This window comes from Rhinoderma darwinii, chromosome 1 (assembly GCF_050947455.1).
Source record: "Rhinoderma darwinii isolate aRhiDar2 chromosome 1, aRhiDar2.hap1, whole genome shotgun sequence".
Lineage (NCBI taxonomy): Eukaryota > Metazoa > Chordata > Amphibia > Anura > Rhinodermatidae > Rhinoderma > Rhinoderma darwinii.
In genome coordinates this window covers 31,446,009-31,468,467 of record NC_134687.1, presented here as the reverse complement: position 1 = coordinate 31,468,467, position 22,459 = coordinate 31,446,009, and the positions used below count along the sequence as shown (strand labels likewise).

Genomic DNA, 22,459 nt, shown 5'->3' with positions numbered 1-22,459 from the left:
TAGGTTCCAGTTCAGTTCTGAAGTTGCTTTGAGGGGCCCATATATTAGAAACCCCTATCAAATACCCCATTTTAGAAACTAGACCCCTCAAAGTATTCACAACAGCATGTAGAAAGTTTATGAACCCTTTAGGTGTTTCACAAAAATTTAGAGCAAAGTAGAGGTGAAATTTACATTTTTTTTTTTGTCAGAAAATCCTCTTTATACCATTTTTTTTATAACACAAAAGGATTTATCAGAGAAACGCAACTTAATACGTATTGCCCAGATTCTGCAGTTTAGAGAAATATCCCACATGTGGCCCTCGGGCGGTAATGGACTGAAGCACCGGCCTCCGAAGCAAAGGAGCACCCAGTGGATTTTGAGGCCTCTTTTTTATTAGGCACCATGTCCGGTTTGAAGAGGTCTTGTGGTGCCAAAACATTGGGAACCCCCCAAAAGTGACCCCAATTTGGAAACTAGACCCCTTGAGGAATGCATTGTAGTTTTCTTGGGGTGCATGCGGCTTTTTGATCAGTTTTTATTCTATTTTTAGGTGGCGTGGTGACTAAAAAACAGCAATTCTACTATTGTTTTTTTTTCGTTTTTTTTTACAGCGTTCACCGTGCGCTATAAATGACACATTCACTTTATTCTGCGGGGCGATACGATTACGGCGATACCAGATGTTTATAGTTTTTTTTTATGTCTTATGGCGTTTGCACAATAAAATACGTTTTGTAAACAATCATTCACTTTTTGTGTTACCTTATTCTAAGAGCCAGAACGTTTTTATTTTTCAATCAATAAAGCCGTGCGAGGACTTATTTTTTGCGTAACGAACTGTAGTTTTGATCAGTACCATTTTTAGGTACATGCGACTTTTTGATCTCTTTTTATTCCATTTTTTGGGAGGTGAAGTGACCAAAGAATTGTGATTGTGGTACGGTTTATTATTATTTTATTTTACGGCGTTCACCGTGCGGGATAAATAATGAAATAATTTTGTAGTTCAGGCCGTTACGGACGCGGCGATACCAATTATGTATAGTTTGTTTGTTTGTTTATATGTTTTTATTAATAATAAAGGACTGATAAGGGAAAAGGTGGGATTTTTACTTTTAAATCTTTTATTTTCTTATTTTTACACATCTTTTTTTAACTTTTTTTTCACTTTATTACTTTGTCCCACTAGGGGACATGAGGGCAGGAGGCTCTGATCGCTATTCTAATACACTGCACTACATGCGTAGTGCAGTGTATTAGAACTGTCAGCTACTCACTGACAGCAAGCATAGTGGGTCCTGACGTTGTCAGGACCCACTAGGCTTCCGTCTATGGCATAGCCGGACGCCATTGTTTGGTGTCCGGTTGCCATAGTCACCATCGCCGGCCGCTATCGCGTAGCAGGCCGGCGATGGCAGCTTAACCCCTAAAAAGCCGCGATCTCTATAGAACGCAGCTTTTAAGGGGTTAATCAGCGGGGACACAGCGATCGGTCCCCGCTGTAGGAGCTGTGACAGCTGCTGAACAAGACAGCAGCGTCACAGCTCCTGTATGTGTCGGGAGGACGGCCGAAACGGCCGTTACTCCCGAGACGTACTATTACGGCATGGAGCGCGAACGATACAGCTGCCATGACGTAATAGTACGTCAAGGAGCGGGAAGGGGTTAATACAACTCTCAGAATGCATGCTGGGAGTTATAATTTTGGAACTGATGGAGAGTCACAGGTTGGAGGCGACTGGTCTACAGTATTCCTATAATACAAGCTTTCATGAATGCTTATGTTTGTTTGCTAGTAGCACCAAGCATACAAATCCTCCTGTGTATCTCTACTTAAAGGGGTTTTCCAGGATTAGAAAAACATGGCTGCTTCTAAAAAAAACAAACAAAACAGCGCCACACTTGTCGACAGATTGTGTATGGTATTACAGCTCAGGCCCATTCACTTCAATATAATGGAGTGGCAATACCAGACACTACCCATGCACAGGTGTGGCGCCTTTTTTGTAAAAAAGCAGCCATGTTTTTCTAATCCTGGATAGCCCCATTAAAGATGTTTTCCCCATCAGGGACATTTATGACATAGCCACAGGATATGCCATAAATGTCAAATAGATGGGGGTCCCAGTGGTGGGAAACGCATCTATCTCTAGAATAGGGCCCACTAAACCCCATTCTACCTCTCTGTGTTCCAGCTGACGCGTTTGATTGCCGACCATGATGAAGAAAACAGCTATGCTGTTTCATAGTTACATAGTTACATAGTTAGTACGGCTGAAAAAAGACACATGTCCATCAAGTTCAACCAAGGGACGGGAAAAGGGAAGGAAAAATTTCTACACATAGGAGCTAATATTTTTTTGTTCTAGGAAATTATCTAACCCTTTTTTAAAGCCATCTACTGTCCCTGCTGTGACCAGCTCCTGCGGTAGGCTATTCCATAAATTCACAGTTCTCACTGTAAAGAAGCCTTGTCGCCTCTGCAGCTTGAACCTTTTTTTCTCCAGACGGAGGGAGTGCCCCCTTGTTTTTTGAGGGGGTTTTACAAGGAACAGGATTTCACCATATTTTTTGTATGTGCCATTAATATATTTATATAAGTTAATCATGTCCCCCCTTAGTCGTCTTTTTTCAAGGCTAAATAGGTTTAATTCTTTCAATCTTTCCTCATAACTTAAATTCTCCATGCCCCTTATTAGCTTCGTTGCTCTTCTTTGTATTTTTTCCAACTCCAGGGCATCCTTTCTATGAACTGGAGCCCAGAACTGAACTGCATATTCTAGATGAGGCCTCACTAATGCTTTGTAAAGTGGCATTATTACATCCCTGTCCCGCGAGTCCATGCCTCTTTTAATACACGACAATATCCTGCTGGCCTTTGAAGCAGCTGATTGACACTGCATGCTGTTATTGAGTTTATGATTTACAAGTACACCCAGATCCTTCTCAACAAGTGAATCCGCCAGTGTAGCGCCCCCTAGGACATATGATGCATGCAGGTTGTTGGTACCAAGATGCATAACTTTACATTTATCTACATTAAACTTCATCTGCCAAGTGGACGCCCAAACACTTAGTTTGTTTAAATCTGCCTGTAATTCATGAACATCTTCCATAGTCTGAACTATATTACATAGCTTGGTGTCATCTGCAAAAATAGAAATAGTGCTATTAATCCCTTCCTCTATATCATTAATAAATAAGTTGAATAATAGTGGTCCCAGCACTGAACCCTGGGGTACACCACTTATAACCGGGGACCATTCAGAGAAGGAATCATTGACCACAACCCTCTGGATACGGTCCTTGAGCCAATTCTCAATCCAATTACAAACTATATTTTCTAAACCTATAGTCCTTAATTTACCCATTAGGCGTCTATGGGGGACAGTGTCAAATGCCTTTGCAAAGTCCAAAAACACTAAATCCACAGCGGCCCCTCTGTCTAGACTTCTGCTCACCTCTTCATAAAAACAGATTAGGTTAGTTTGACAACTTCTGTCCTTAGTAAAACCGTGCTGGCTGTCACTTATAATGCTATTTATTGTCACATAATCCTGTATATAGTCCCTCAATAATTACCATTCAGTTCTATGGGACTTAAACTCAGCGAGCTTTCTTCTTCATGGTTGGGAATCAACCGCGTCAGCCGGAACACAGAGAAGGGGGTTTAAGGGGCCCCGTTCTAGAGATAGGTAGACCCACATATGACATTTATAACATATCCTGTGGATGTGTCATAAATGTCCCTGATAGGAAAACCTCTTTAAGGGTGGATTCACACGCGGCAGATGTTGTTACAGAAATTTCTGCGACTGAAAATCGGAACCATTCATCTGATTTTCAGTCGTAGAAATCTCTGCAACAAAATCTGCCGCGTGTGAATCCACCCTTATATAACCATTGTCCTACTGTGCCCGATCTCTCATCATTAGACAATATGGAGACCCCAAAGAGGAGGGAATCATCAATACCTAGAAATCTCATTCTGAAATGAAGCGATCTGAAACTGGACAAACCTTTTTTAGAAAAAAAAGTGTACAGAAAACAATAATAAATTAAATGATTCTTTTATATGTTAAAACAAATTTAAAAAAGGATAAAAAAATGCAGCCATAAGAGAATAATATGTTGGGCTAAGTTCACACTAGTTATAGTATGTTTAGGACATTCTTGTCGGAGGGAGAGAGAAAGAGAGTCCAATCGGAAAGCATCGCTTCCGTTGGAGTGACCATTGATTTCAACGGTAATTATTTTGTTTCAGACGCTTTCCGTTTGCATCCGTTCGCTAGATTTCCGTTTTTTTGACGGAAGCAAAAGTGCAGCCTGCAGAACTTTTGCTTCCATGAGAAAAAACGGAGGCAAACAAAGCATCCGAAACAAAATAATTACCGTTGAAATCAATGGTAATTCCAACGGAAGCGATGCTTTCTGTTTGGACTGTCGTTCATCTCGAACGTACTAGAACTATAGTGTGAAAGGAGCCTTACCACCCGTGCAGCTACTAATACATAGTGTACATCGATCTTGTGAATAAAAATCTATACGTGGATCGGTTAAAATAATTAATGTGGAATTCATCTTCTTACATTTGTGGGGATACGTCAGCGGAGGCAACACCATCGGTGCCAAAATGAAGGTGCCACGGTGCTCTGTAGGGTAACTGAACCCATTCAACACTCCATAGAATTGGTTTGTGGGTTCGCAGCTTACAGACCGCATGAAATGTCAGAAAATGACCACCAGACATTTATAGAATATTGATAAAGTAGTCCATCAATGTCTGGTCCACAGGGGCCTGGCCACCGCACCTTTGCTCCATGTTTCATTGCAGGTCCCATCAGAAATTAACGCAAATATCAAAATAAATAGGACTTCAATGACCCCTTCAAAAAGTTAATGTCGAGCTTAAATCTGCCAGAATTTTTTTCATTCAATTCTTAGTATAGAGGATTATTGAATCTAGAATAAGAATGACGAGGTGGGGAGATCGGCCTGCGACTCCAGATTCTGTACAATGCGCTTTAGAAGCTCCTCATTCTGGAAGAAGTAAACATAAAGTTCTTTTTCCATTTTGTCATACTTGCTTGACTGTAAAATGTTCTGCTTCACCTTCAGATCCTGCAGAACTTCCAATAAAATCGTATTTAATTTGGCTAGATGTGAATTTAATTGCTGAAAATTGGAGGACAGCTCCTAAAAAAACAAAGGCACATAACAGTATTTATTATACATCAGTCGTACACTTGACACATCTGGGGGGGGCTCTCTTAACCCTTCTTGAGGTATAAACGTGCTCCTAGACTTGCTTTTAGTGCACTAGAAGCATCATAGAGCCGCTATCACCTGCGATAATAACGGCCACAGCTACTGCCCTGCCCTGACACAGCTCATTGGAGTGAATGGTGGAGTTTGTTCAGATTCGATCTGTCATGAAGGCAGCAACCTAATTGCTAAGGAAAATTTGTACGTTTCCTTCGGACACCCTCTTTTTTTTTCCAGAAATATTACCACGTCTGTCCATGAGATGTGTGTGGTATAGCAGTGTTGACGTGAATAGGGCTAAGCTGCAATTCCAGACACAGGCCATGGACAAAAGTGGTGCCGTTTAAAAAAAAAAAAAAAAAAAAAAAAAGACCCTTTAAAGATCTCCACATTTGTACAACAGACCGGTTTGGGTTACTGCATGGACTAACACAGGGGGTCGGTGTGCACAGGCAGGAATGACCACTGGCCAACAAATTGACAGTAGAAAACAACTCGAAGATATCTGAATTGAATCTGTTTCTATAGTTCTTATATAATGAATGGCATGGATACATGGGAAACCATTTATAACCAAGTATAGGCCTATATATATATATATATATATATATATTTATTTATTTTTTTTATTATTTTTTTTTTAACCGTTTTTATTAAAATTTTTCAATATTGAAACACAACATGTACCAAGTAGCACTACATAGAGTCCATGGGTTAAAATACTATACAGTGGTTTAATAGCTATAATAGCCCAAGGACCCTCACTGGGGTCGGACTTCTGACAATAGTGGGTCTAGGTCTTGTCTACCGGAACCTGCTGCAAAATTCTGCCTCCCATTCATTTCAAAGGGGAGCTGGACACTTCTTTTTCCCACTAGCTGATTCTTTTTCAGCTAGCGGGAAAAACAAGCGTCCTGCCCGATCTTCAGGTGGACTCCGGCCGACCAGGAATAATTCCACTGCGGATTTTGCGGTGGGACCCGCAACTCAAAATCCGCCGTGTGAACTGAACCTTAGAATGAGGCCCATAATTGAAATGAAACTTCCAATTACCACAAGGCGCAGTGATTGCACTAACAAACCGCCTCTTCCAGATACTGCAGGATTATTCAGTCAGCTGCAGTGGTCGCATTACATTGGACGCATTTGCAGATGGTGCAACACAAAGCTCTGGCTACCAACTCCAGTCAGATGTGTTGCCTACATACTAAACTAGTATTGTAATAAATACACCCTGGCCAATCAGAGTGGACGTGAGGAGGTAACACGCGGAGGGTCTGGAGCTTCATTAATGCTATTGGCGGCAACAGTGGTTTCTATAGAAGCCGCTTCATTCATACAGCTAATCACATGGACACGGCTGTAGGTTCTCGGCTGTGTAACTGCTCGTCACGGAGTAGCCATAATCTGAGATGAAACAACGTTACATTATATACAGTCCTTACCGGGGTATTTAACATGAGTTCCGTTCCATCCGGATACATACAATCTTGTAACGTCTTCAGATTGGATTCAAGTTTTGACATAAAAAGGGATTGTTCTTGCTCAGAAACGGCTAGCCGGTCCTTCAGGGACTGGACATCCAGGGATAACGTCAGAGCCGCAGATTCTAGACCGCTGTATGTTCTGAAGAGTTTCTGAGTGTTATCTCCATCCAGGAGCTGGAATAATCTGCAACATACAAGATATATTAACAGACTGTAAAATACATGAACAGATGCTCGCTGTTACCTTTCTAGGACAGGACACAAAACAAATGAAGTGATCTGATTGGTTGTTAACAGTAACACCTCCGCCTACAAAACTAGGCAGAGAATAGATCTATGTAGGTGTCCTGGACACTTCAAACTTTACAAAAATAAACTTAATTCTAATTAATTTCAACAAAAGCGGAAGCCACCTCTCCACTGAACCGAGGAACCTGCACATTCACTAGACAGCTGCTAGAACCTTTCCATGTTTCTGGTACCTGCCCTCATTATTTCCCACCTGGATTACTGCACCATCCCCCTCTAATACTCTAGCAATCCTCCAATCAATCCTCAACCACACTGCCCGGTTAATCCACCTCTCCTCTCGTTCCAAAATACTGACGATGACCTACAGCGCTCTCCGCAACCTGTGCCCCCCCATATAGCTCTGCCTTAGGCTACATTCACACGAGCGTATCAGAGTCACGCGCGTAAATCTGGCAGGTGTGCATTGCGTTATTGAATCTGTGCTTGGCGATTGGCATGTGTTTTTCACGCAGTTGCAAAGCACATCGTTTTTTTTTTCTCAATGGAATTGATGCGCAAATCACACACGACACATGGATGTGCAGCCGTGTGCTGTGCGTGATTTTCACGCACAAACAGCGTGTAGGCGCGTGAAAAACATACCAAAATAGGACATGCAGTGAGTTTCATGCAACGGACACATGCTGCGTGAAAACTCCTGCATGTGTGAACGGCCCCATTGAAATGAATGGGTCAGTGTGCTGTGGGTGATTTTTACGCACAGCACAGCACACAGATGAGTTTTACGTTCGTCTGAATGAGTCCTTAGGCCGGGTTCACACGAGCGTGTTCGGTCCGTGATATACGGATGGTACGCCGGCAGTATTTCCCGGACCTAACACTGCAGGGAGCCGGGCTCCTAGCGTCAGTCATTTATGACACTAGGAGTCCCTGCCCCGCTGCGGAAAACTGTCCCGTGCTGAAAACACGATTAAAGTACGGGACTCCTAGCGTCATAGAGCCTCACTTTATTGGCATTCCTTAATTTAAATGTCTGCCCCTGTCCACAATACAAAAATGATCAGCTTCCCCTACATGCAGACAGCTGATTGGTCTGCCCTGTGACCAGACATACATTGCTGAATAAAGATAAATGTGATTGGTTAAAACCCTTACTAAGTCTACAAGCTCCACCCCATAGACGCGTTCATAGAAAGTCTAAATATCTATAGCTTCGGCATGACTGACCACTTACCCATGGGTGGCTGGATCTCTAGAATCTATGTTGACCCGCGGCTTGTTTAAAGCCAACAAAGAAGCATCAGACATCATCATTAATCTTGCGTCCAGTCTTTCGGCGCTTTGTCTTAACTCTTGAATTAAGGCTTCCAGTTGGCGATTAACATTTCTCTGTTTCCTTAACTCCAGCTCAAAGCCTAGCTGTAAGAGCTCGAAAGAGGCCCTCTGCTTTATCAGATGGTCGCACAAGAGCTCCTGTCTGGATGTGCATAAATTGTGACGGGCGATCTGCAGATCATAGTCCCCTTTGACAACGGGCATATTTAATAGCTGAGCGCTCTGACGGACCAGGGCTGGAAGAGTCTCACTTTTAATGGATTCTATGTGATTTTCAATCTGTGAGGTCTCATCCTTCAAACTTGATATTCTCACCAACAGCTTGTCTTTCTGAGAGTCCTTTGTAATGCAAAGAAATAGGGTGTATAAGCAAGTAAAATATGTAAGACTGAAGTAGTCGAGTGCCGAAGACCCTCTAAATGGTTATTTTCACCTTATCAAGTGACGGCTTATCGTTAGGATATGCCATCACTTTCTAATCCGACTGCTTTAGACCCTAAAGATCCTGGGAATAAAGGGGCCACAGCGATGGTTAGCAGCAGCCCCTTCCCTGTTTCTCCCTGCACAGGGTCGCTCCAAGCCACTAGTTGTGCAGGAACTACAGCACGGCCCCATTCAAGTAAATAGTCAGCGGAAGCCGCGCTCACGATTTCGCCTGCATCTAACTAATTTGTTTTAGGTCCTAACTTCACGTCCATACAGTGCATGTGATGTATTGAAAGCGATTAGAGGTGAGATTACTGGCAATTTTGCTGTGCAATCTGTGCATTGTGCGTTTAATGCAATACTCTGCAGCGTAGAAGATCGCATTGATAAAGTCACAATAAATTTAACATGCGATTTCCCACCACAAAATGTGCAAAGTGCCATCTCATGAAGTCACAATCGTACGCAAGTTCAAAATAACCCTACGGGGAAAGAAATAGCATGTGATCATCACAAAAAACCCAATACTGTTGTATTTTTTGTGAACGCATAAAAAAGCATGAACATACTGTATGTGCTATATCGCCCTGCATTCTAGCATGAACGCACTTGTGTGATTATCAGCCGCAATATATATCGCTACGAAGCCCCAGTCTTAGGCAGCTGTAGATGTATATTACATGTTAGGGCCTGTTCACATCACCGTTCATTTCCGTTCCGGGGTTCTGTCGGAGGGTTCCGTCGGGTGAACCCCGCAACGGAAAGTGAAACTGACAGCACAGCTTCCATTTCAGTCACCATTGATGGTGACGGAAACATCGCTAATGCTTTCCGTTCGTCACCATTCCGTCTGGTTTCCGGTTTTCCGACGGAATCGATAGCGCAGTCGACTTGCAATCTGTTTGGCTAAGGATGCCTCCAGACATAATCCTTAGATAATACAGCAATTTAGTAGAATATTCTCACCTTGCTCTTAGCTACACTGGCATTGGCCTCCACCCATTGTAGACCGGCTTTGAAACTTGACTGCTTGGCCTTGGTCTGGATCAGCTTGTGTTTCGCACTGATGTAAGCTAGCTGGAGTCTCATCATCTCTTGGCACTTTTCCTCAAGGGCCGGATCATCACGGGCATCTGCGTCTAGTTGGACGAGCTGAAAATCTTTATCTGTCCCCTCTATGCATTTCGACAAACCCTCAAAGAAATGTTCTTTAGTAAACTGTGTGAGTGTAGCAGTGCTTTGTTCTTCACAGGAGAAGTATTTATCTAGGAGGACTTGGAATAGGAAGATGGGTGATGATGATGAGGATGATGATGATGTTTGACCCTTTTCATAGGGGCAGTAGAATGAAATGAGCTTGTGAATTCCTTCGATAACAGTTTGGAGCTCGTGATTCAGCTTGTTACTGGTCACCTGCAGGACACTTAAGGTTTCATTCAAGGCTTTGGCCTCTTCGTCTTCTTCGTCTTTGAATTTCAGGCAGGAGTGGATATTGGCGGACGCCATCATTTGAAGCTTATTACGTCTCTGCAAGTGCAGCCCTCGTAATTTCTGCAGGGTGCGACGCTCTTCCTCCAGCTTCTCCATCGCCACCTCCTCCATAGCAGAGGTCTTTGAGCTGGACGGTTTACACATCTTCATCACCTCCTCTAAAGCCTTTTCATCCAGGAGAGATTTTCCAGACTCCTTTAATACATTAAAAGCCTGCAGTGTCTCGTCCGATACCACATTTTGCTCCGTGAGGCTGGAACAGAACCAGTCTAAAAAAGGTTTGGCATCTGTGGTTTCAAACAGCCAGTCAAAAGCTTCTCCATCAAGCGTCGAGGCTTTGGGATAGCTTAGTTTCTTCAGTGTCTGGACAAACCGATCTCCACAATTCATGATGGTCTCTGTATGAACGCTACAAGTGAAAACATTAAAAAAACTGTTAAATCCAGAGGAAATTCCAAGGGCTTGTTTATGTGGCCATATTTTTGGTCCGATAAGAGTATATACCCACGTACTGGCGGCCGAAGCAACGGCGCCATGCAGTCGCAAACAGCCGCACAATTCTGACGGGTATTACTGGCAAAATCTCGCAACCAGTTACCACCGCATGTGGGCGTGGTTTCGACCGCCGATACATGGGAGCCTACCCATAGGAAAAGTTTTCTCGCTTTCCAAGGCACAACTCTGATTACTTGCAAGAAATGATGAAGTTGCAGCTACTTCATCCAGAGGAAAGAGGTCATCAATCTCGTTAAACGTAGTTGTACTTTTTAATAGAGTGACGCGTTTCGACGCCGAACCGGTGTCTTCATCAGACCATTTACAATGCATATGGTGTGATGAAGGCACCCGTTCGGAGTCTTAACGCGTCACCCTATTAAAAAGTACAACGATGTTTAACGAGATTGATGACCTCTTTCCTCTGGATGAAGTAGCTGCAACTTCATCATTCCTTGTAAGTAATCAGAGTTGTGCCTGGACATCGCACAACCATCTCCGGTCAGGGTCACCCCTACACCTCTATCGTTTCTTCCTTATCGTTGGGATTTCTGCACCATGAGGCGCTTTTCTTCTTTGATTTTTCAGATTAACAAGCATTATAACGAAAACGTAGATCCGGAGTTTATATATAAAAATATAACTTTTACTGTATTCTCATATAAAGTACAGACAGTGCATATGGATATAAAGTATAATGGATTTTCAACATTTGTTCATGGCATATATCCCATATAATGAAATAGTTCGATATACTCAGCAGTTCATGCGTGTTTATAATGAATGGATAGTGTTCACCAAATTTTATTGAGATCCTTCTCTTCTAAGTACCCAACAGGTTACCTTTTGGGCTTGATGTCGGGAGACCTTTCTTAATATAGGAAAAGATCTCCCATGGAACCTCTCGCAATGTTCAAAAAAACATTATAGTCTATGGGAGTTAGGGAAACAGTCAGGACTGTTCACACAAGTTCCATATACTATAATGAAGAGACCTTCGTAGCTGCCTCTGCCCTGCTTCTCCTCTTTGCGGCCATCGCCCATCTTCTACTGGACAATGGCGGGACCCAGAAGTGGGACCCCTCCTATTAGACACTTATGGCATATCCGATGGATATAAAAAATGTGTCAGTTGTTAGGGGTTATCTACATTTATCCACAGGACCATCGGGCGAGGAGAAATGCTGCTGCACGCCAGACTGGAGAGTTGTTGAGGCAAACGCCGGGCGCTCAACCAGTATCGCGCACAGGACCGATGAATTAGATTAGGACCCGTGCACAATACTCGCTGGGTGTCAGGCGGCTGCCTAGGCCACTGTCCCTCTGGACATGCTGAAGCATCACCTCCACCCCTTATGTCAGATCAAGTGGGAGAAATGTGCTGGACAACCCCTGAAAAATGGTTTACAAAAACCACAAAAATAAGCCACAGAACTACAACTAAGGCCGGATTCAGACCGTATTTTCCATACCGAACAGGGCTTTAAGGGGTTATTAAAATTGATGGCCTATCTTTAGGATAGGCCATCAATATTAGATCGGTGGGGGTCCAAACGTCAGCAACCCCGCCAATCAGATGTTTTAGCGTAACAAACGTAACGGTGCGTGCAAGTACAAAAGGAGATGAACCATATAAACAACGAGGAGCGCTGGAACCCCTTCAAACAGCCGACAGTCGGACCCCCAACGATCTAATATTGAAGGCCTACTCTGGGGATGGCCATGACCCCGATAACCCTTACTGTAAATGCAAGTTTATAAACAAAAAACACAGCAAGAAAAATAGAAAACTAATATTTATAAAACACAACGAATGAATAAACATTAAACAAGCCACAAACTGTGAATTGTTACATCTGGAGACAGAACGCTGCCTCTTCATTGGTGGAGATATGCAGAGCAGGTAAGAGCGATAAAAGTTGCGTTATGGCTTTCCATTTGTATATATATATATATATAAAAATCCCAAACAATTTCAAGATCTCTGTTTGCGGTCAGTGAATACAGAGACTGAAAATATGCCCTATTTATGTCCAACTGACACAGGTGAAGGGCTTGTTACAGTATATCAGAGCTCTCTCTAACAAGTTGTGCACCAGAAGATGCTGTTAGTTCAGTATATATACACATATATATATATATATATCATACACAGTGGTGTCTCCCATAGCAACCAGTTATAGCTAACCAAAGCTGTTGCCCATAGCAGCCGATTATTACATTAGCGCAGACTACATAATGAAAGCTCCAATCTCATTGGCTGTTATGGGCAACTATTTTTCCTGTCGGTGTTAGTATTTCGAATGTGCTGCACTGGGAATTCTGGGGCTTGTAGTTCAGCTTGCGCGTCATTACACAGCATACGTTTAAATCTGTGCCCATTGCAGTCTCTGGCGCGCTGCTCTCCGTACACAAGAACATGACATACGTACTTTCAGCTGCTTTATTTTTCCCGCTACTGGTTCCTTACGGCTTCATCCACGTGACGTCACAACAAGAAGTACGGCGCGCTGCAGAGACCAAATCATGTGAAAGAGGGGAAAACGCGCCAGTTGTCAAGTAGTTACACCCACAGCTGCCGCGCCTCACAACCGGTACGGGACAGAGACAAATCGTTATATACGGGAACCGTTTATAATATATATAACAAAACAAATAAAATTAAAACAAATAAATACATTTATACAAAACGGTGGTCGGGAGGGGGCGCTGATGACGCACGGTCGCTGGTTTCCCGCCCTTAGTTGTAATCAGTCGTGTGGCGTTTTATGAGGGGGGAATGGTGATACTGAGGGGTCGTGCATGTAGGAGAGGGCTGAATATTTGTAGTATAACTCAGTAACCGTCTTATGTCCATTGCTTTGCAGTCATGTATTCTACTGCTCTCTGTCATCAGCCATTTTGATGACTGACAAAAAGACGAGGGCTCCACCAAATACAGCATTGCCTGGTAATCCTAATAAAATTGCAGGATGTGAATGATTTTATTGTTTCTTTATGGAAAAAAAATCCAGAAGGGAACAATCAAAATTGCATTTCGATTTCAGGGTATGTTCACACGACAGCGCAAAATACGTCTCACATTACGGAGTTGTTTCCAGGCAAAACCAGCTCCTGAATTTCAGACGTAATTGCTCGTACTCGCGTTTTTCGCGACGTCCGTTACAGACGTAATTGGAGCTGTTTTTCAATGGAGTCAATGAAAAACGGCTCCAATTACGTCCCAAGAAGTGACATGCACTTCTTTGGACGAGCCGTCTTTTTTTACGCGCCGTGATTTTGACAGCGACGTGTAAAATGACAGGTTGTCGGCACAGAACATCGTAAGACCCATTGAAAGTAATGGCAGATGTTTGTTGGCGTAATTGAGCCGTTTTTTCAGACGTAATTCGGGGGTGTAAAACGCCCGAATTACGTCTGAAACTTGGTTGTGTGAACATACCCTCACTGTGCAACATATCAATATAGAGAATAGCATCAAATTGATGTCTTTGGTATTACAAATAATTGGTATTAACTGAATAATATTAGCTAGAATATCTATTCATGTAATGCCCCTTATTTTGCCATACCTCCCAACTTTTTAATTCGGAAAAGAGGGAAATTTTAAGCCACGCCCCCTAACCACGCCCAATATCCCGCATCAACACATCAAATCACGGCCAGATCCTTCTGCAAATAACACGCGCACATTCTCACTGCGGATCTCTAGACTGTCTGGATATCACAGATATTATGGATCAGGTTATATCGTCTTTATGTTACTTTTCCTATCTTGGGTATAACATTTGCTCATCACGGCGGCAGCAGCTGCTGGACAAACCTAAAGGCTGAGAACAATGAAAGTCAAGAGGGAGACCCTGTGGTGGATGACTTTTCAATTGACAGGTAGCAGAGTTACATGATGGGGATTTTTTTCCCCCAGTTGTGTAACTCTGCTACCGGTCAATGGAAAAATCATCCACCAGAGCCCCCCTGTAGATAGCTCCACACACAGCCCCCCTGTAGATAGCTCCAGACACAGCCCCCTGTAGATAACTCCACACACAGCCCCCCTGTACATAGCGCCAGACACAGCCCCCCTGTAGATAGCGCCACACACAGCCCCCCTGTACATAGCACCACACACAGCCCCCCTGTACATAGCGCCACACACAGCCCCCCCTGTACATAGCGCCACACACAGCCCCCCTGTACATAGCGCCATATACAGCCCCCCTGTACATAGCACCACACACAGCCCCCCTGTACATAGCGCCACACACAGCCCCCCTATACATAGCGCCAGATACAGCCCCCTGTACATAGCGCAACACACAGCCCCTCTGTAGATAGCTCCACACACAGCCCCCCTGTAGATAGAGCCACACACAGCCCCCCTGTAGATAGCTCCTCACACAGCCGCCCTGTAGATAGCTCCACACACAGCCCCCCTGTAGATAGCTTCAGATACAGCCCCCCTGTACATAGCGCCAGATACAGCCCCCTGTACATAGCGCCACACACAGCCCCCCTGTACATAGCGCCAGATACTGCCCCCCTGTACATAGCGCAACACACAGCCCCCCTGTACATAGTGCAACACACAGCCCCCCTGTACATAGCGCCAGATACAGCCCCCCTGTACATAGCGCCAGATACAGCCCCCAGTAGGTAGTGCAACACACAATCCCCCTGTAGATAACACCACACACAGCCCCCCTGTAGATAGCTCCACACACAGCCCCCGGGTAGATAGCTCCACACACAGCCCCCCTGTAGATAGCTCCACACACAGCCCCCCTGTAGATAGCTCCACACACAGCCCCCTGTAGATAGCGCCAGACACAGCCCCCCCTGTAGATAGCTCCACACACAGCCCCCTGTAGATAGCTCCACCCACAGCCCACCTGTAGATAGCTCCACCCACAGACCCCTGTAGATAGCTCCACCCACAGCCCCCTGTAGATAGCTCCACACACAGCCCCCCTGTAGATAGCTCCACACACAGCCCCCCTGTAGATAGCTTCAGATACAGTCCCCCTGTACATAGCACCACACACAGCCCCCCTGTACATAGCGTAACACACAGCCCCCCTGTACATAGCACAACACACAGCCCTCCTGTACATAGCGCAACACACAGCCCCCCTGTAGATAGCTCCACACACAGCCCCCCTGTAGATAGCTCCAGATACAGCCCCCCTGTAGATAGCTCCACACACAGCCCCCTTTAGATAGCTCCACACACAGCCCCCGGGTAGATAGCTCCACACACAGCCCCCCTGTACATAGCGCCACACACAGCCACCCTGTACATAGCGCCACACACAGCCCCCCTGTACGTAGCGCCAGATACAGCCCCCTGTACATAGCGCCAGATACAGCCCCCCTGTACATAGTGCCACACACAGCCCCCCTGTACATAGCGCCAGATACAGCCCCCCTGTACATAGCGCAACACACAGCCCCCCTGTACATAGCGCAACACACAGCCCCCCTGTACATAGCGCAACACACAGCCCCCCTGTACATATCACAACACACAGCCCCCCTGTACATAGCGCAACACACAGCCCCCCTGTAGATAGCTCCACACACAGCCCCCCTGTAGATAGCTGCACACATAGCCCCCCTGTAGATAGCTCCACACACAGCCCCCTGTAGATAGCTCCACACACAGCCCCCGGGTAGAAAGTTCCACACACAGCCCCCTGTAGATAGCTCCACACACAGCCCCCCTGTACATAGCGCCACACACAGCCCCCCTGTACATAGCGGCAGATACAGCCCCCCTGTACATAGCGCAACACACAGCCCCCCTGTACATAGCGCAACACACAGCCCCCCTGTACATAGTGCCAGATACAGCCCCCAGTAGGTAGCGCAACACACAGTCCCCCTATAGATAGCTCCACACACAGCCCCCCCTGTAGATAGCTCCACAAACAGCCCCCCTGTAGATAGCTCCACACACAGCCGCCCCTGTAGATAGCTCCACACACAGCCGCCCCTGTAGATAGCTCCACACACAGCCGCCCCTGTAGATAGAGCCACACACAGCCGCCCCTGTAGATAGAGCCACACACAGCCGCCCCTGTAGATAGCGCTACACACAGCCCCCCTGTAGATAGCTCCCCACACAGCCCCCCTGTAGATAGCGCCGCACACAGCCCCCCTGTAGATAGCGCCACACACAGCCCCCCTGTAGATAGCTCCGCACACAGCCACCCCTGTAGATAGCGCCACACACAGCCCCCCTGTAGATAGCTCCACACACAGCCCCCCTGTAGATAGCTCCACACACAGACCCCCTGTAGATAGCTCCACACACAGACCCCCTGTACATAGCTCCACACACAGCCCCCCTGTACATAGCTCCACACACAGCCCCCCTGTACATCGCTCCACACACAGCCCCCTTGTACATAGCTCCACACACAGCCCCCCTGTACATAGCTCCACACACAGCCCCCTGTACATCCCTCCACACACAGCCCCCCTGTACATCGCTCCAAACACAGCCCCCTTGTACATAGCTCCACACACAGCCCCCCTGTACATAGCTCCACACACAGCCCCCCTGTACATCGCTCCACACACAGCTCCCCTGTACATAGCTCCACACACAGCCCCATGTAGATAGCGCCACACACAGCCCCCCTGTACATACCGCCAGACACAGCCCCCCTGTACATAGCTCCACACACAGCCCCCTGTAGATAGCTCCACACACAGCCCCCTTGTACATAGCTCCACACACAGCCCCCTGTAGATAGCGCCACACACAGCCCCCCTGTACATAGCTCCACACACAGCCCCCCTGTACATAGCTCCACACACAGCCCCCAGTAGGTAGCGCAACACAACCCCCTTATACTTTGTGCCACAATGCCGCCAGAGCGGAGAGCGGTAGAGGTAGCCGGCCCTACTGCTGCCACTCTCCGCTCTGCTTTGACGTCACTCACTATCAGAAGAAGGCAGGAGTCTTGCGGCGGCGTTCTCACTGGTGTCAATGCCGGCCCGGGAGTGGACCAGTCCAGTCACCTGACCGGTGAGGTCAGATGACAGGTCAGGTGACTGTACTGGTCCACTCCCGTGCCGGCATCGATCCCAGTGAGAACACCGCTGCAAGACGCCCGCCTTCTTCTGATCACTGCTGCAGTCAGCAGCGATCAGCTGTTTTGATGCAGCGCCCAGTGGGACATTTTGCAGACCGCCCGGGACGGCGGGACAGCGGTGAGAAACCGGGACTGTCCCGCCGGATCCGGGACGGTTGGGAGGTATGATCTATCTATCTATCTATCTATCTATCTATCTATCTATCTATCTATCTATCTATCTATCTATCTATCTATCATCTTTATTTATCAATGTATCTTTAGTCTGTATCTATTGGGGTTTGGGGTATTTTGTGTATTGGGTCTATACATCTGTATATATTTATCCCCTTCTGACATTTGGTGTACATTTATGTCATAGTCGGGAGGGGCTGTATGTAGTAGGCTCTCAGGCTGGGCCCGCTCCATTAGTGGGACTAATATAAAAATAGTTTAATCAAATTTTTAGGATTATAGGGGGGGGGAAACATTACAATAAGGGTCAGTTCAGACAAAGTTTTTTGGCATTGAAACCGATGCGGAAACCACGTTGCCGCATTTTTTCCCCACAGTCATTTGCATCAGATCAACGGCTGTGGGCAAAAAAACGCAGCGAAAAATGCAGAAAAAAAGCATTAAAACTACGCTGGGCGTTCAAAATCTGCGTCAAAATTTCTGAAGGAATTCTGAGCCAGAATTCTTCTGCCTGAAAAAAACCTCAGTGTGAACTAGACCTAACAGTATAAAAAAACAGAAAACTCCATTGTCTTTTAACCCCTTAATGACCAACCTATTTTAAACCTTAATGACCAAGCCATTTTTTACGTTTTTCCATCGTCGCATTCCAAGAGCTATAACTCTTATTTTTGCGTCGACATAGCTGTATAAGGTCTTGTTTTTTGCGGGACAAGTTGTATTTTTTAATAGCACCATTTTGAGGTACATATTATTTATTGATTAACTTTTATTAACTTTTTTTTTGGGGGGGGAATAGAAAAAAACCTGAAATTTCGCCACGCTTTTTTGCGTCTTAAATCGACGCCGTTTACCGTGTGATATAAATAACACAATAACTTTATTCAGCGGGTTGTTACGATTGCAACGATACCAAATTTGTATAGTTTTTGTATGTTTTACTACTTTTACACAGTAAAAACACTTTTTTTCTCCATGTTTGAAGAGCAGTAACGTTTTTATTGTTCCGCCGATGCAGTTGTATGAGGGCTTTTTTTTGCGGGAAGACTTGTCGTTTTTATTGGTACCATTTTGGAGTAGATGCGACTTTTTGATCGCTTTTCAGAACATTTTTTTTAAGTCAGGATTCACAGAAAACAGCAATTTTTTACGGCGTTCACCGTGCGGGTTAAATATTGTAATAGATTTATAGTCGGGGTCGTTACAAACGCGGCGATACCAAATATGCCTAACTTTTTTAATAGTAAAGCATTTTGTAAGGGGAAAAGCTGGGTTTTTCATATTTTTTCACATTTTTTTTTTAGTTAACTTTATTAAACTTTTTTTTAAACTTTTTTACTAGTCCCACTAGGGGACTTCACTATGCGATTCTCCGATCGCTATTATAATACACTGCAATACTTCTGTATTGCAGTGTATTACTGCCTGTCCGTTTAAAACGGACAGGCATCTGCTAGGTCATTCCAGAGGCATGATCTAGCAGGCATTCATGACAGGCAGACCTGGGGGCCTTTATTAGGCCCCCGGCTGCCATAGAAGACACAGACACTCGGCGATCTTATCGCTGGGTGTCGGTGGGAGAGAGAGGGAGCTCCGTCCCTCTCTCCAAAACCACTCAGATGCGGTGCTCGCTATTGCGCACCGCATCTGAGGGGTTAAACATGTGAGATCGATACTTATATCGATCTCACAGGCAGAACAGGGACGAGCTGCCTCTGGCAGCTGAGAGCAGGGAGATTTGACGGCTCCCTGCTCTGTTTACTCATCCTGATGCAGCGCCGTAAAAAGGCATATGCATCAGAATAAAGCCCGTTAGTGGCCGCCGTTAAAAGGCGTATTGGCGGTCACTAACGGGTTAAAGTAATGTAAAGTAATAATCGTAATTGGTTTCGCCGCATCCGTAAAGGTCCAAACTATTCTATGTAAACGCAGTAAAAAAAAAAAGAAAATAACACACAAGAATTGAATTTTTTTTTGTCCCCTTACCTCCTACAAAAAATGAAATAAAAGTGACCAAAAAGTTGTATTTACATAAAAATAGTACCAATAAAAATGACAAAAAAAACAAGCCCTCTCACCGCTCCATAGGGAAGGGGTTAATGGGATTGGCTTGGGTCTGTATATATTTAATGGTTCTGGTCTGGGGGTCTGTATGTCTGTATCTAGGGGGTCTGGAGTCTGTTTGTTTAGGGTTCTGGTCTAGAATCTGCTCTTGCTGCAGGTCAGGACAGTCAGCTGGAGAACTTGAGGACCATTACATAGTGTGGAGAACAGAAAAGTTATTGGCGTCTCATAGGGCAGTCCTAATACAATGAAAAGTTGCAGTAAAGCCCCTCAATAAATGTGTCACTTATTTCAGCCGTCCATGCTCCATCCTTCCCCCACATCGGCAATAAATGAAAAAGAAAAACTCACCTTGCAGCTCCTCTTCTCCCCTCAGGCTTCCTCAGCTTTCCAGCACGGCTCATACAAGGATCTGACGCCAAGCAACGCCAGGGGCCTTATATGTGACGCAGCACAAAGACTGACAAGGATACGGTCTTTCTTTTTATTAAGTGCGTAGCATAGTGACCTCATTCTTGTATTATTATACTTCTAATTGTCTTTTGTGTGAAATATCTTCAGTAAGAACTGACACTGTTGGGGATACGTTGTGGGTTTACAATAAATGGCGCCATCTAGGGAAAAAATAATTCAAAACAAATTTGCAAAAGTTCTGATAATTTGACGACAGTTGAGATATTTTAGTGAGGTGATGGGGCAGCAGAATGACAGATTGCTAGAAACAGAGATTTACATGGGGCTGTCACATCATATTTTTTTCTCTAGATACAGCCTGGTGAAATGCAAATACAGGAACAATCTATAAATCTTCTATTAACGGGATCTGATATGTGCCGGATTATCTCCTGTTCTGGATTATCAGACGGTCATAGAAAAAAGTGTAAGTATTATTACTGGCTATTCTCTTCTTCTTACTTACCTTTGGCCCTAATAGCATAGTCTTACCCATCACTCATACTGGTGCTGCTCCCATACACACAGGCCAGTATCCTTGTCAGTGAATAGTCACTCACCATCCATGTCTCCATTCACTGACAGTCACATCCAGCTCTTACCATCCTCCGCTTCTCCAGGATCATCTCCTCTCATGTCACTTTTTGTCCATGTGTTTCCTATAAACCGTATTATTGTGAAAAATGAAACCAGCGCTAATTATGAGACATTATAATATTTATTAATGATTTGTTAGCTCCGCCTCCTCATTGCGGATCTGTATATGTGTAGGCGATGACATATGGGCCGGTATTCTGCCTCTATTCTCAGTCCTGTACGATCCAGTCCTCGTCACCTTCCCATGTGGTCACGACTCGGTACAGGAGATAAAGGTGGAGGCACATGGCGTATCCCACCAGTGTTCCTACGGAGACACCGGACCAATGGCCAATCTCTAAAATAACACAACGAGATGCCAGGGACAGGATTGTGGCCCCCATAACAGTAACGGGGACACACATAGAGTAAAACCAAAGGTTTCGTCTTCTCCTGCGTGTGTACATGTGAGACATGGAGACGTGGATGAATGTTGTCCCACACACAGGGAAAAATCTGCTAACAACGTCGTCCATGTCTGAAAAGTTCATGGAGACCTTGAGTAGATGCAAGATCGCGTGATCAAAGTATATATAGAAAAGAAGGGTGTAGCCTGCAGGCTGCCAGGAGACAGGAAGAGCTGGGATGCAGAGTCCAAGGGTTGTTACCCCGAGAAAGAGGCAGGTGGACCAGACGACCATCACCAGGGGGCTACACATCAGATGCGGAACAGTCCTCCTCCTCCATGCGAAAAACTCCATGATGTCCTGCTCCATGGTGGTGACAACCTGTATCTCCAGCCGGGAACAGGTTGTCAGAAAATTGCAAAGTAAAGAATATCCTGTTAAGGTAGAAACGCTCGACAGCTCCTAGAAGACGTGTCTGACTTCTCTCACCGATCAACAAGAAATGCCGCAACACGACGTCATCACCCTGGAGATGAGCACAATGTCTATGACGCGGCAGGGTTCTAGGTTCCATCAGTATCATGCAGCCAGATTGTATAAGCTGCGCTGTGATTGGAGGAGAATAAAACCTCCTGTATTTACTGCTGCTTCTTCACAGGGGAAAAACAGAAAAGCGCAGAAAGCAAATTAAAGAGTTCTTCCCATCTCTGACATTTATGGCACAGCCACAGGATAGGCTATAATGTCTAACTGATGCGGGTACCAACTCTGAGACCTATATTGAGAACTAAAGGAGGCATTGTTAGGCCTTGTTCACGCAGCGCTAAAAAAACTGTAAACGTGTAAAAAACGAGTGTTTTTTTACGTGTTGTGCGCGCGCTTTCAGGGCGTTTTTTTGGCATGTAATTAGGGCTCCCATTGACTATGGGAATTAGGCGTTTTAGGCACC

General features: G+C 45.1%; 2 protein-coding genes across 8 annotated transcripts in view; one reads left to right on the top strand and one right to left on the bottom strand.

Annotated features, from left to right (window-relative positions):
* Window positions 1-4,057: 4,057 nt before the first annotated feature.
* HAUS3 (HAUS augmin like complex subunit 3) lies at window positions 4,058-13,279 on the bottom strand. Of its 2 annotated transcripts, none has more exons than XM_075857090.1 (5): window positions 13,169-13,279; window positions 9,717-10,650; window positions 8,224-8,663; window positions 6,696-6,921; window positions 4,058-5,181 (listed from the first exon to the last, which is right to left on the bottom strand). In XM_075857090.1, exons 2-5 carry the CDS (start codon window positions 10,629-10,631, stop codon window positions 4,948-4,950), a joined length of 1,815 nt encoding a protein of 604 aa, XP_075713205.1. In that variant the 5' UTR covers window positions 10,632-10,650; window positions 13,169-13,279; the 3' UTR covers window positions 4,058-4,947. The 2 variants fall into 2 exon arrangements, with proteins under 2 accessions (XP_075713205.1, XP_075713212.1); XM_075857097.1 differs by lacking the exon at window positions 13,169-13,279 and adding an exon at window positions 13,101-13,160.
* Window positions 13,159-22,459, top strand: part of POLN (DNA polymerase nu) — a 219,602-nt gene continuing 210,301 nt past the window's right edge. For 3 of the 6 annotated variants that reach the window (XM_075857079.1, XM_075857070.1, XM_075857032.1), the window contains exons 1-3: window positions 13,506-13,686; window positions 20,451-20,565; window positions 20,840-20,954. The gene's annotated coding sequence lies outside the window, so the exon portion shown is untranslated. Of the gene's footprint in view, window positions 13,331-13,505; window positions 13,687-20,450; window positions 20,566-20,839; window positions 20,955-22,459 lie in introns of those variants that run through there. The other 3 variants (XM_075857041.1, XM_075857050.1, XM_075857059.1) reach the window with 3 other exon arrangements.

Excerpts from the sequence above, each read along its gene's own strand:
- HAUS3 (XM_075857090.1), bottom strand. The coding sequence starts at position 10,631 with ATGAATTGTGGAGATCGGTTTGTCCAGACACTGAAGAAACTAAGCTAT. Across the intron at positions 6,922-8,223 it reads AGAGATCCAGCCACCCATGG|ATTATTCCAGCTCCTGGATG; the intron begins GTAAGTGGTCAG and ends TGTATGTTGCAG. Across the intron at positions 5,182-6,695 it reads AACTCATGTTAAATACCCCG|GAGCTGTCCTCCAATTTTCA; the intron begins GTAAGGACTGTA and ends TTGTTTTTTTAG.